At 39.4% G+C, this 15,332-nt stretch overlaps 1 protein-coding gene across 11 annotated transcripts in view; it reads right to left on the bottom strand.

Moving 5' to 3' along the window:
• Window positions 1–15,332, bottom strand: part of Tasp1 (taspase 1) — a gene marked incomplete at its 5' end in the record, with an annotated part of 441,173 nt that overhangs the window by 358,086 nt on the left and 67,755 nt on the right. For all 11 annotated transcript variants that reach the window (XR_003848562.1, XM_029560670.1, XM_029560666.1 and 8 more), the window contains 1 exon segment: window positions 6,087–6,166. Coding sequence is in view for 10 of the 11 variants with exons in the window: in XM_029560670.1 (XP_029416530.1) it covers window positions 6,087–6,166 (80 nt within the window).

Below are 15,332 nucleotides of genomic sequence, written 5' to 3'. Positions count from 1 at the left end.
ACAATCGGATCAGATAATGGGCCAGCCTTTGTCTCTCAGGTAAGCCAGGGAATAGCCACTGCACTGGGGGCCAACTGGAAACTACATTGTGCTTATAGACCCCAGAGTTCAGGACAGGTAGAAAGAATGAATAGAACTCTAAAAGAGACCTTAACCAAATTAGCTTTAGAGACTGGTGCAGACTGGGTGGCTCTACTCTCCTTTGCCCTTTTTAGAGTAAGAAACACTCCATACCAGATGGGTTTGACCCCCTTTGAAATCATGTATGGAATCCCCCCTCCTATGATACCTAGCCTCCAAGCTGACCTAGTATCAACCTTGGGAGACCAGGACCTACTGGACTCACTCCAGCAGTTGCAGCTAACCCACCAATGGGTCTGGCTGCAACTCAGAGCCATATATGAAGCTGCTGTCCCCCCACAACCCCACAGGTTTAAACCAGGCGACTGGGTCTTCATCCGCAGACACCAACGGAAAAATCTCAAGCCAAGATGGAAGAGCCCCTTCGTTATCCTCTTGACAACTCCCACCACACTCAAAGTGGACGGTGTCGCGGCTTGGGTACACTACTCCCACGCAAAACCTGCTGACCCATTTGCAGTCCCAGAGGATTACAAGGGAGACACCTGGAAGGCATACCCACACACTTCGAATCCATTCAGGCTCCGCATCCGACAAGACCCTTCCTGCTAACCTGTCTATTGTTGACATTGAACTGCTTATCGGCTGATGGCACCTTTCCTGCAAGTAACATAAATCCCCATATGCCCCAAAACTTAACTTGGGTAATTACCAACCCTGCCACGGGGACGGTCATCAACTCTACCTCCAAGACAGCCTCTCCCAACACTTGGTACCCCGACCTTTGGGTTGACTTCTGTGACATCTTTGAAGGAGAATGGGAACCTCATGACCAGACCCCCTTTCCTCCCTTCGGCTGCCAAGACCCCGGCCCCATATCACGCATGCGAAGCCTCTCCATCTACATTTGTCCAGGCCACGGATGCAGCAGACAAGTTAAGAACAAATGTGGGGGACCTGGGGATTATTATTGCAAGAACTGGGGCTGTGAGACCACCAGTACATTCTGGTGGAAAGGGTCATCAACCGGGGATCTAATAACCCTACAACAGGCCCCTGGATCTACCATCCTGGGATGGGGAGGGACCACTGGATGAGGTATGGGGGGGCCCTGCGCCCAACCACTGTGCAACCCACTCATAATTCGGTTCACTGAGAAAGGAAAACAGTCTATGGGGTGGGATGTAGGACACACATGGGGCCTATGGCTATACGCTTCAGGGAGAGACCCCGGGGCCCTCTTTACCAGAACCCATGATTGGGTTCCCCAGTTACAAGACAAGGGGAGAATGTAGGACCCTCAGACCCTCTTCATTCACCCGCTACCCCCGAATCCCTCCAGACCCCAACTAATTGCTCTTTTAGCTTCTGTAAAATGCTTGGCTGTTGCTTTAGACATGTCAAGACATGCCCTGGCATGCCCTGACCCCCTGCCTGCTATTCCCCACACCCCTTCCAGGAAACTATAGATTAAGAAAGCCCGGGCATGAAAACTACCCTATAAGGTAAAAACGGAGACTCCTGGCCCCACAGGTAACAGTCAGCACATTCCACAGCCCTGAAAATAGCACCTACCAATAAGAAACTTCCAGGGCTGCATCCTATCGGTTTAAAATTATGTTGGCGCATGCGGGCTCCTTGAACCAACCAAAATGCATCTTCGGTATCTCCCCACCTTTGTCTAAAACCTATAAAAGGCTCCACTCTCCCTTACTCTGGGCTCTCAGCACAGATCCTTTGCGTTGGTGAGGTCTGAGAGCCCGAGCTTAAGCACGAATTAACCATAAACCTTTGCTTTTGCATTTTGGTGCATTGGGTCCTCGGTGGTCTTTTTGGGGTCCAGTGGATGACATAAAACAGGCAGTAGTTACTAATTTAATTTTCTGTTTAGTATGATGAGAAAGTTAGGGAAATGAAAAGTGGTGAATAGCACTGTGCACTTATATACTTAATATAAATCAACTGTATACTTAGGTTAGGTTGGGCTGGTTAAGATGTTTCAGCAGGTAAAGGCACTTGCCACCAGGTCTGATGACCTGAGTTTCATACCTGAGATTTTCATGGTGGAAGCAGAGAATAAACTCCCAACTAATCCTCTGACCACACATGAGCCATGGCAAACACATTCCCACAGACACAGACACACACAGGCACCACACACACACACACACACACAGTCAATTAATGTAATAAAATGGTTAAGCTATGTGGATATTTTAAATTCAAAAAAATGTGGTTAAACATTCTAAAAAGAAAAAAAAAACACCAATAACCTAGATGTCTTTATCCAATTAAAATTATATTTTAAGGGCTGGAGACATGATGAAGTGGTTAAGAGCACTGGCAGCTCTTGTAGAGGACCCCAGTTCAAACCCCAGGACCCACATCGTGGCTAACAACCATCTGTAACCCCAGTTCCAGGGAATCTGATGCCCTCTTCTGTCCTCCAGTGTTACTGAATGACAGAAATGCACTTACATACATGTACACATAACAGTCATACACATAAAATAGAAATAAATTAATTGGGGCTGGAGAGATGGCTCTGCAGTTAAGAGCACTGATTGTTCTTGCAGAGGACCCAGGTTCAATTCCCAGCACCCACATGGCAGCTAAGAACCGCCCTTAACTTTAGTTCCAGGGAAATCCAACACCCTCTTCTGACCTCTGCAGCACTGCACGACACAGGTGCAGTCACATACATGCAGGCAATGCACTCATAAACATAAAATAAAAATAATTAAAAACTAAAAATTAATTAAAATTATATTTTAAAAGGAAAGAATAAGAGGCCAGGTATAGTGGCCCATATTTTTAACCCAGCACTTGGGAAATAGATCTCTGTGAGATCAGGGCCAGCCTGGTCTACATATTGAGTTCTGGGCCAGCTGGGGCTACAAGATGACCCTGTCTCAAAATAACAAAAACAACCATAAAGAAGTAAAGGGAAGCTGGGCATGGTGGTACACGCCTTTAATCCAGGCACCCAACAGAGGCAGACAAATCTCTGCAAGTTGGAGGTCTGCCTGATCTACATAGTGATTATCAGGCCAGCCAGGGCTACACAGTGAGACCTAATCTCATACACAAAAAAGACAAGAGGCTGGAGAGATGGCTCAGAGGTTAAGAACAGTTCCTGCTCTAATAGAGGACTCCAGTTTCGTTCCCAGCACCCAGATCAGGCAGCTCAGAGTCACCAATAAGTCCAGATGTAGGGGATCTGACACCCTCTTCTGACCTCCTCAGGCACCCACATTCATTCACACGTGCGTGCATGCATGCGTGCACACACACATTATAAATTATTTTGAAAAGATAATGCTTAACTATTTTTTTAAAGGCAAACATTTTTTGGAGAATGAAAACAGAAACTTTTACACCAGTCGCACACTACCAGAAATGTTAAAGAACATTGCAAACTGAAGGGAATTATGTGGACAGTACTTATCTTCAGGATATTTTTTTGAGTACTTAAAATTATCCAGGGCCTCACACATGCTAAACAAGCACTTGCCACTGAACTATATCCTCAGCTCCTGAAGTTATAAGTCAGAAAATCAATCTATACAAAGGAATGAAAAATTAAGATACATGAAATTATTGAAAGTCTGACCAACTCATTGAGGATAAGCCTTGGAAGGACATTGTAAAATCTAACTCCAGAGAGGTTAAAAACTTACAAATGATGCCTGCCAAAAGATACTGTGGTATAAAGCATATCACTGGGGCTGGAAAGATGGCTCAGTGGTTAAGAGTACTGGCTGTTCTTGCAGAAGACCCAGGTTCAAATCCTAACACCCACATGGTGGCTTCTTCTGTCCTTCATGGGCATTGCACAACACAGATACACTTATATACATGCAGGCAATACACACATAAATGTAAAATAAAAATAATATTTTAAAAAAATAAATCACTGAACGAGACAAATACACAATCTTACTTTTTTGAAGACTAAAGTCTACAAAAGGATGGTATCATTTTATTTTTCAATCTGTACAATAATTATTTTATTTAAATTTTCTTAAAGTTAATGGTAGTCAGTTCTACAAGAAATGGATTTGTGTTATTTAACTTGCAAATTACCTTATTCAGAGAACATTTCCTGCTTTATTATATAATTCATAAGAAATACATAGTATGTTTACTTATTACAAACATAAAATACTTAAAAACATTTTTGTCATCCTACAAAATCTAAAAATAGCCATTTTCATTTGTAATATTTTATGTGTATGAGAGTTTTGCCTGCATGTACATAAGTGCACCCATGCACACAATGCCTTGAAGGCCTGAAAAAGGCATCAGATCCCCTGGAAATAGAGTAACAGACAGTTGTTAGCCACAGTATGGGTGCTAGGAACTAAAACCAGGTCCTCTGCAAAAACAGCCAGTGCTTGTAACCACTGAACCATTTCTCCAGCCTTAAAATAGTCATTTTCTAATACCTTTTTATATAAATGCTCTAAAGTAAAATGGGCAGACGAAACACCTGAGTTTATCTACATATCCTCCTAAAACTTCACCATTTATTTTATACAAGCGAGAACTTATGATTTCTTCTCAAAATACATATATTTATACAGAGACATTTGTAACTCCACTTTTCACTTTTTCAATATCTTAGGATTTAATTATTATCAGACATGAGTTTTCAGTTATTTCTAGTATTTTGTAACATTTTACTATAAGAATATATAGTAATTTACCCAAATTCCTATGGGTTGGACACAGGATGTTTTTCGGTTTATTTGGTTATTTTAACAGACTTAATGCTCACTGAGAACCTAGCTACATAAATCTACGTCTCTATCTCCAATGACAGATAGGCTATTAGAAGCAGAACCAGTTTAAAGCTTTTTGAGCTAAAGAATTTAGCTATCCTCCCAAATCTTTGCCAGCATCTTCTATTCATTTTACCATGCACTTACTAGGGTCAACATAGTATCTTTTAACTCTTTCACAAATTAAAAGAATATAAATTTAACACATAATTAATTCAAATTTCCCTATTACCTACTATGACTTCACCATTTTTCTATTAGGGATTTATTACTTTTATTTCTGTTGTCTTGAATTTTATATACTTCTTCATAGATTAAAATACATAACTTTTTGTCATATTTATGAGAAATGTTTTTCAGTTTTTACTGTTCGCAGTATGGTTTTGTTTGGTTTGGGTTTTTTGATTGTTTGTTTGCTTTTTTGTTTTTGGTTTTTCAAGACAGGGTCCCAACTAGCCTAGAACTATGTAGACCAGGCTGGCCTCAATCTCACAGAGATGTGTCTGTCTCTGCCTTCCAAGTGCTGGGATTAAAGGCGTGGACCACCACGCCCAGCTATGCTTCTCAGTTTTAACACAGTATCCTTCCCATGCATTTGGAGATGAATCTTCAGGGCTGTTTATAGTGGCTCATGCCTATGAGGGGAGGTAGAGGCAGAAAGATAAAGTTTAGTATATAGTCTGAGCTATATACTAAGATATGGGCCAGCCCAGATTACAAAGTGATAGGCTGTCTACAAAAAAAACCATTCCTCAGATCAAGGAGTTAAATGTTAGCCTATTATGTTTGCTTCCCTCTGCTTCCTTCCCTCTCTCTGTCCTCTAGAGAGGAACTCTATATTTTTGTTATGAGTAATTATTTTACATAACCTAAAAATGATCTTTCTTCAAAATAAGAAGCCAGGCATGGTGGATCAGATGTAAAATCCTAGCACTCAGGAGGCTGAGGCAGAAGGACTGCCACAAGTTCATGGTCAGCCCAAACTACACAGTAAGTTCCAGGTTGATCAGGGCTACAGACTGAAAATTATCTTTCAAAAGAAAAAGACAAAGCAAGAAGGAGACCTCAAGAATAAAAAGGTGGCTTAAAAATAGGTAACTTTTGACTTCTGTTTCAACATTCATGCTCTATCTTAAATACCTGTCCTATGAAAGTCAAAACGGAACAGTATAACACTTGACATTTGTTGTTCACAAACTGAGCTAGTGAAGGTTTACTCACTTGTAGTCATGATGCTAGGAGGGCAAGAAGGTATCCCATGATCCACTGCCCATCTGTAGGCTCCTTCTCCAACTAAAAAGCTAACAACAAAAAAAGTTATTTTTTGATGCATAGTGTCATCTTCTAGTCAATAAAGTAACAGAAGTAGTATGGTATGGTAACTAAAGTTAAATCTTACATGTTGGCATAAGTCTACAGTTAGCTCAAAATAAGATAGCCACATGCCCAAATTTTCATTTAAATTTTCCCTCATTTGCAGTAACTCTTAGTAGAAATTAGAAAACATATTCAATCAGGTGAAGAGTCTAAGATAAAGTGAGTATCTTCAGATTTAGTATTGTTGCCTACAACTAGATCCACCCAAAATAAGTAGTACATCTAGATATGTCCAAACACATTGAGATATGTTCACATTCTAAGCTTCAATGCAATAAGAATGTATGCATAACCCTTGGGATCATTTTTGTTATAAAGTACTGTGTATATTCCAAAAGTAATTTTTAAACACTAAACTATAATTTTTAATATAACAAACTGAACAGGATGCTGCCAGTTTACTATTAAAGTCTTCAAAAAGCATATCAAGATAATTAACAACTATTCCATAAGTAATCTGATGAGGCAAATATCAATAGCAAGCAATGACTGTAATGATCAATCACTTCATCTTCTTCCATGGCTAACTACTTGAAGATCCCAGTCAGGTAGTAATGGATTTCTTGAACTTGCACCTAGTTGCTAGTTTCTCATTTTCTAGTTTTGTTTGTTTCTGTCTTCTAATCAATCCAATAGTAAAGCTTAACAGTACTACATATTATAGTTTTTATATCCAACTATTAATAACACCAGTGAGAAGATACAGCATTTCTGTGTGATGATGAACTATCAGAAGTAGTATTTGACAGTAAGGTCACATATTTAGAAAGCTTACAACATCCACAGAAAAACGGCATTCAAATATTCACTTTGATAAGAATATTTTTAAATATTTACTGAAATAGTTTAAAATGGCATACATTAGACTAATCTAAGTAGATGCTCAGAAACATACAAATGGTGCCAAGGAAAAGCTAAGTGCATACCTCCAATAACTGTTTTCTAATATCGATTAAGATAAGGATGGGGACCTAGGTGCTTTCCCAGACCTGCCTTGATTAATGTATCTCTCAACTTTCAGAAGAGAAGAATCCTTAAACAGCAGTGATTAAAACCACAACTGGCCAACATGCAGAGAATAAGAGGCTGCAGACTGCTTATCCCTGAACAGGACACCTATATCAAACTTCTGCCTCCCAAGACCAGGGATCACTGTGAAAGAGGGAGCAGAAAGACGGTAAGAGCCAGAGGTGGATGACCACAAGGAAAGTTTTCTAGACAGCCTGTCAGTTATTCATGTCTCAGCACATAAACAAAAGTAACACAAAAACAAAGAAAACATGTTCCTCCTAAAATTTACTAATCCTATGGTAATGAACCACATTGAGAATGACCTGAGAGATTTCCAGACAAAAATAAAAAATAAAAATAAATGATTCTAACTATGAGGAAACTACTCAAGAAGACAAAATCAAAGAGCTGAATGAAAGAAAGTCAATACAAGATATGAAAACTGAATTCAATACAGAGAATTGCTGTAGAAAAGTCAAACTGAAAGGATGCTAGAAATAAAAAACTCAGTATGTCAAATAAAAATCTCAATGGAAAGCTTCACAAACAGAATGGATCATGTGCGAAACCAAGAGCCAGGGCTAGAAGACAAAGTAGAATTAGATCACTAAGTAAAGGTCAAAGAGAATTTTTTTAAGACATTTGAACAGAACATAGGACAGTTTTGGACACAATGGAAAAAAAAAAAAAAACCCTAAACTTCTAATTATGGTCATAGAAGAATACCATAGCAAAGGAATAGAAAATATTTTCAATAAAATCAGAAGAAAATGACGCAAACCTAGAGAAAGAAATGACCATCCAGGTACAAGAGGCCTACAAAAAACCAAATAGACAGGACCAGAAAAGAAACTCCTCACAACATATTACAGTTAAAGCAATAAAAAACACTGAATAAGAAAAGAATATTAAAAGCTACAAGAGTTTCTGGTCTATACAGGCAGGCCCATCAAAATACACCTGATTTTTTAAAAGAAGCATTTAAGGGCAGGGAAAGATGTTTTTAAAGACCAAGTGTTTAAACACCACAGCTATCAACCCAGACAATTATACCTAACAAAACTATCCAATAAAAATTGAAGGAGAGCCAGGCGTGGTAGCACACGCCTTTAATCCCAACACTTGGGAGGCAGAGGCAGGCGGATCTCTGTGCGTTGAGGCCAGCTTGATCTACATGGTAAGTTCCAGGACAGCTGGGGCTACAAGGAGACCCTGTCTCAAAAAAGACAAAAAAAAAATTGAAGGAGAAATAATTTTTCATTAAAAAAAAGACAGATTAAAGGAATTTATGACCACTAAACCAGCTCTACAGAGAATACTGGAAGGAGATTTTCAGTCTAAATAGAAGCATAAATCCAAAGAGGGCACAAAGAATAAACAAAACAGTGCCAGGAATAAACATATACCCTTCCATAATAACTCAATATTAATGGACTCAATTAGCCAATAAAGAAACACAGACTAACAGACTGGATTAGAAAACAAGATCCATCTTTTTGATGCCTCCAAGAAATACAACTCAGGGGCTGGAGAGATGGCTCAGCAGTTAAAAGCACTACTTGCTCTTGTAGAGGACCCAGGTTCTATCCCCAGCACCCACATGGCAGCTAATAACCATCCGTAACTCCAGTTCCAGGAGAACTAACTCCCTCTTCTCATCTCCACAGGCATTGCACAACATAGGTGCACTTACATACATGCAGGCAATACATTCAAGCACATAAAATAAAAGTAATAAAATATTTTTATTAAAAAGGAATACACTGATGTGGTTATATGGTCTTGAAGCTGGTGTTGGATCATCCATTAATGTTTTTCCCTTGGCACCTTCATAGCGCTCTCCAAAGCTATGAGAGCTAGCCTTCAGAGGAAGTGGTTTCAGGTCAGTTACAGCTCTACTGCTCCAAATCTTGTGTTGGAAGTAAGTTATGTCTTTGGCAACAGGGTTTTACCTTCATGTTCTGGGAGGCCAACATGAGCTGTGGCAATAACCTAAGTAATTTTGGGAGTCTCCTGGACCACCCTGGAAGGTATCTCCTGTCTGGCACTGTTTCTTGTTATGGGGCCTCATGTAAAGATAATGTATGTGTAATTTGTCAGTAGGTTGTTGGATTAATATGGTTCCCTCTGGTTTTTTAAAACTAGCTAGGCATTATTTATCTCTCCTCTCTCTCTCCCTGTCTAACCCTTCTGCCATGGCTTCCGCCATTTAAAGTATCCCCATTTTCTCCATTTCTCCCTTGATAATACCCATCTCCTATGGTCCCAACCTCTCTTGAGCTCCTTCTTTCCCTTTATCCCCAAGGTTCCTCATATAACCCTTCCTCCCTCCTCCCATTTAAATAGCCCCATTTTTATCCATTTCTCCCTTAGTAACACCTGTTTCTTACTGTTCTCTCTCAGGTTCTTTCTTTCCCTTTACCTCCCTGGTTCCTTTTCATCATTCTGGTTCCTGTAGTTATGTCTGGGTACATACTCACTTATCAGGACTTGGTGCTAGGGAGAACATACGTCGATTATTTTTCTTAGTCTGTGTTACTTCACTTAGTATAACAGTTTCTAGTTCTGTCCATTTACCTGTAAATTTCATGATTTCATCTTTCTTTAGCACTGAGTAGAACTCCATTGTGTAAATGTGCCACATTTTCACTATCCACTCATGAGTTGAGGGTCACTTGGGTTGCTTTCATCTCTTAGCTATTATGAAAAGCATGTATCATTGGTGCAGTTGTGTCACTTGCATTTTGGGGGCAATCAACAGCTACCTAATTGGACTAAAAGCCCACTCAACAGGAGGAAACTCGTGTGGTACTGTAAACAAGACCAAATACACATGGTTGGAATGGTCATAGAGCTTAGAGAAAACCCAAGACTGTCACATCACTAGACTAATGTGATTTCCTACTGTGTGAAAAGTATGTATCCTTATATTTACAGACAAATACCCCATTCACCACTCATGAAAGAAGCTCAATTTTGCACCAGACACTATTACCAAGTATCACAACTGGTCACACATGGACATTGTCTATGAATTGCCCAGGCGTAAGTGACACATCAACAATGCAACCTCTACACCTAAGGCTCATGGAACATAGAACAGGAGTAAAGAAGAGGACACTAATGAATCTCTCAGTTCTCAATAATGAAGCTCCCTCATCCAGTAGAGGGCCAGGAACACAAAAGGTCACAAATGGCCAAAGCAGAGAGATTAAGAGTCTGCTGAATGATAGTCCAACTTGGACAGGGCTCCTTTATTAAACTTTACCTACCCAAGACTCAGGGACTATCGCGGAAGAAGGGGCAGAAAGACTCTAAGAGCCAGAGAGGAGGTGGATGACCATTTGGAAACAGAGTCCTACAGACTCCTGGGAACCTGCTCATGTGATTCTATGGCAATGGTGTCAGCATACACAAGTCCCATGCAAACTCAGGCAGATAATAATCCAGCATAGAAATGGGAAAACGAATAGCACAGCCCAATCTTCTCTGAAGAAATACTGGCAACTGATTGCTGCTAGATGAAGAAGAGTTGATCTTCCTAAAACAAGGGACTCTAGATAGGTTGACTAGACCTCAGTGGACTTGCACTGGGGAATGGCTGGGGACACTGACAACACAGTGGGCCTTAACAGGGATAACAGACTATGGACTCCAGTGGGGGGACTATGGGAGGGTGCCAGTGGGTACAGGGGTATAAAGATGATTAAGACTGTTTGATATGTTCGGTATGAAATGCACAAAAATTCAATAAAAACAAATTTCAAAAAAAAGGAATTTGACTCACCATCAACAAAAGACATCACCTTAAAGTAAAAAGATGATATTCTAAACTAACAGCACTAAGAAACTAGCAGATGTAACTATTCTAATATCTGACAAAACAGACTTTAAAGCTAGTCAAAAGAGATAGGGAACAATATTTCATACTCATTTAAGAAAAAAGTCACCAAGAGATACTATGATCCTAAACATACATGCACCAAACACAGGAGTACCCAATTTCATAAAAGAAACACTATTAGATCTAAAGTCACAGGTTAACTCCAACACTATGATACTGGGTAACTTCAATACTCCATTCCTACCAGGGATAGACAAGTTATCTAAACAAACACGAAATAAAGAAATCCTGGAGTTATACGGCATGAAAAATCCCACCCAACACTAAAGAATATATGTTCTTCTCAGCAGTCCTTGGAACATTCTCCAAAATCTACCACATATTAGAACAAAAGGCAGAGCTGAACAAATATAAGAAAACTAAAATAATATCCTTTATTCTCAATGGAATAAAGATGGATATTAATGGTAATAGAAAAATACAGAAAGTAAACAAACTCATGGAAACTAAACAACACACTTCTGAAATGATAACTGAGTCATGGAAGAAATGAAGGAAATTTTAAACTTTCTAGAATTAAATAAAAATGAAAATACAACCAAAATCTATGGGACACAATGGAGGTAGTGCTAAGAGGAAAGTTTATAACTGAGTGCCTACATCAAAAAATTTGAGGACTCTTGGGGCTGGAGAGATGGCTCAGAGAGACCCGGGTTCAAGTCCCAGCACACACAAGGAGGCTTCAAACCGCACTTAACTCCAGTTTCAGGGGAATCCAAGGCCCTCTTCTGACCTCCATGGCATTGCAAGACACGGGTGCACTCACATACATGCAGGCAATACACTCATACACACAAAAATAATAATTTATTTTTAATTTGAGGACTCTTAAGTCACTAACCTAATAGTACACCTGAAGGTCTTGCAAAAAGGTAACACTAAAAAACTGTAGATGAAATGAATTTAATCCTAACTATTGGGAGGCCAAAGTAGGCAGATCACCAAGATCAAGGTCAGTCTGGTATACATAGCAAGTTCCAGTCTACTATAAGTCGATCCTGTCTCAAAAAAAGAAAATAAATGAAATATACATGGGAAGAGAAGAGACAATCAAAATCAGAGCTGAAATTAATAAATTGGAAACAAAAAAAATCAATTGACATGAAGCACTAGTTCTTTGAAAAGATTTTTAAGATTGAAAAATCTTTAGCCAAATTAACTGAGAGAAAGAAAGAGACAAAGACAGAGAGACTCAAATCAATAAAACCAAGAGATGAAAAGGGAAATAATACAATGGACACTAAGAAAATTCAGAGAATCAGAAGAAAACACTAAAAAATTTATATTCCTCTGAAGTGGAAAATCTAAAAGAAATGGATGACTTTCTTGATACATGTAACCTACGAAGATGAAGTAAATAATGTAACAAATCTATAACAACCAATGAGACAGAAGAAATTAAAACTCTCCCAACTAATAAAAAGAATCCAGGATGAGAATGATTCAGCACAGAATTCTACCAGACCTTCAGGAAGAACTAACAGCAACACTCCTCCAATTGTTCCATGAAACAGAAAAGGAAGGAGCTCTTCCAAATTCTTTTTATGAAGCCAAAACCAGATAAAGACACAACAACAACAAAAATAAAATTACAGGTCTCACTAATGAACATAGACACAAATTCTCAATAAAATACTTGCAAATCAAATTTAGGAACATAAAAAGATCATCCACAATGATCAAGTCAGCTTGATCCCAGATATGGAGGGACAGGTCCACACACATAAATCTACAAATATAATCCCACCAATAAACAGATTCAAGGACAAAAATCATATGATCATTTCATTAGGTGCAGAAAAGGCCTTTGACAAAATCCAACATCCCTTCATGATAAAAGTCCTAGAGAATCTAGGAATACAGGACATAGTTCAACATAATAAAGGCAACATACAACAAACTCACAGTCAACATCAAGCTAACAGAGAAAAACATTTTGATGGAAATCAGAAAAAAGTCAAGAATGTCCACTCTTTCCATTCCTGTTCAATATAGTGCTGGAAGTCTTAGCTAGAATAGTAAGACAGGTAAAGGAATTAAAGAGGACAGCAACTGGAAAAGAAAAAGCCAAAATACCCTTATTCACATTTGATATGATTCTATACATAAAAGACCCTAAAGACTGCACCAGGGAAAAAAAACCCTACAGCTGGTAACAAATTCAGCAAAGTAGCAGGACACAATATTAATACACAAAACTCAGTAGTCTTCCTACACTTCAACAACATATCCAGAAAGAAATCAAGAGAAACAATCTCATTCACAATACCCTCAAAAATTAGAAATATCTTAGAAAAATTTAACCAAGGAAGTGAAAGACTGGTACAATGAAAACTTGAAGACACTGAAAAAGAAAATGAAGATGATATCAGAAGATGGAAAAACTTCCCATGTTCATGATTAGTAGGATGTATATTGTGAAAATGGCCATCCTACCAAAATCAATCTACAGATTCAACCCAATCCTCATCGAATTTTCCAACATAATTCTTCACAGAAATGAAAAAAAAAAAAACAAAAAACTTAAGATTCATATGGAAACACAATAAAGACCCAGAGTAGGACCAGAGAGCCAGCTCGGTAGTTAAGAGCACTGGCTGCTCTTGCAGAAGGCTCAGTTTCAGCTTCTAGTACCCACATGATGGCTAACAACAGTCCATAACTCCAGTTCTAGGAGATCCAACACCCTCTTCTGTCCTTTTCAAGTACTGCACATAATAATGCACTTACATAAAGGCAGGCAAAACACTCATACACGTAAGATAAAAAGTATCATCATCCCTGATTTTAAGTTACTACAGAGTTATGATTTTAAAAAACAAAACCAAAAAAAAAAAAACACCAGTATGGCACTAGCATAAAAGCAGATACTTTGACATTTATCTATTTCTGATGGGAGTACACACTGATGTAGCCACTACGGAAATACATAAATCAATGTGGAAGTGCCTCAAAAAGCTAGAAGAAATAGATCTAACATACGATACAGCTATACCACTATTGAGCTACCACTGTTGGGCATAAACCCAAAGGATTTTATACCCTACTGCAGAAATACTTGCTTATTCATGTTCATCACTGCTCTATTCACAATAGCCAGGAAATGGAAATAGCCTATGGCCATCAACAAATGAATAGATCATGTGGAAAGTTTATACAAAAGACTGATGTGTAAACATTCTGTTAGTTATTAAGAAAATGAAAGTGGGGTGGGAGGATGACTTAGCTGTTAAAGGTTCAAGCTCAAATCCTAAACATAAAGAAAATGAATTATTAAATTGCAGGTAAATGGACAGAGCTTGAAATAATCACTCTGAGTGAGGTAATGAAGACTCAGAAAGACAAACATTGTGAGCTTTCTCACATGTGGATGCTGGCTTTGAGACATTGGATATGTGTGTTTAAATCTGAGTACTCAGTTGGACTTGGTGGCATGCGCCTTTAATCCCAGCACCCAAGAGGCAGAGGCAGGCGGATCTCTGTGAGACATCCAGGTCAGCTGGGATTATAGGGAGACCTTTGTCTCAAAAAGAAAAGAAAAAAAAAAAAATGAGTACTCATAGAAGTGATGGAATCAAACTAAGGCCCCCCCAGACCAAAGAAGAATATTCTGGGAAGCTATACAAGGAAGTAAGATGTAAAATAATTCTAACTGCTGAGAAAAAGCTGACCTTTTCATGCTCCGTGCACAAGCTAGAAATCACCCGAAACTTCCCCCTCCCACTTCTGCCGCTCCCCCTCCCACTTCTGCCACATGTGGTTTGTGGCTTTTGCCTTTAAAAGAAGCCTGTAAGCTGAGCTCTGGGCTGCTGCTCTCTCCGAGTGAGGCAGGAGCCCGTCTGCGCAAACGACTAAATCCTCTTGCTCGTTGCATCTCCTGGTCTGAGGACTGAGTTATTGGGGTGCGGCCTCCCGTGGACACTGGGTACCCCAGGCTGGGGGGGGGGCCTACATTTGGGGGCTCGTCTGGGATTCGGTTGCCCCCAGACCCATTTCCTCAGATCAGCAGGAGGTAAGGACGTCTTGTGGTTTGTCTTGGTCTTAATGTCTGTCAGTCATTTCCTGTTCTGGGAACATTCTGTCTGAACATTTGTGCCTGTAAAGGACCTATAAGTCTGTATTCTGGGAACCAGCGGGAGTGGCAGATGTGCCCAGAGGCCCCTGGTTCCGACACC

This window comes from Nannospalax galili, unplaced genomic scaffold (genome assembly GCF_000622305.1).
Source record: "Nannospalax galili isolate Female #2095 unplaced genomic scaffold, S.galili_v1.0 scaffold151, whole genome shotgun sequence".
Lineage (NCBI taxonomy): Eukaryota > Metazoa > Chordata > Mammalia > Rodentia > Spalacidae > Nannospalax > Nannospalax galili.
This window is presented reverse-complemented; position numbering and strand designations above follow the sequence as displayed.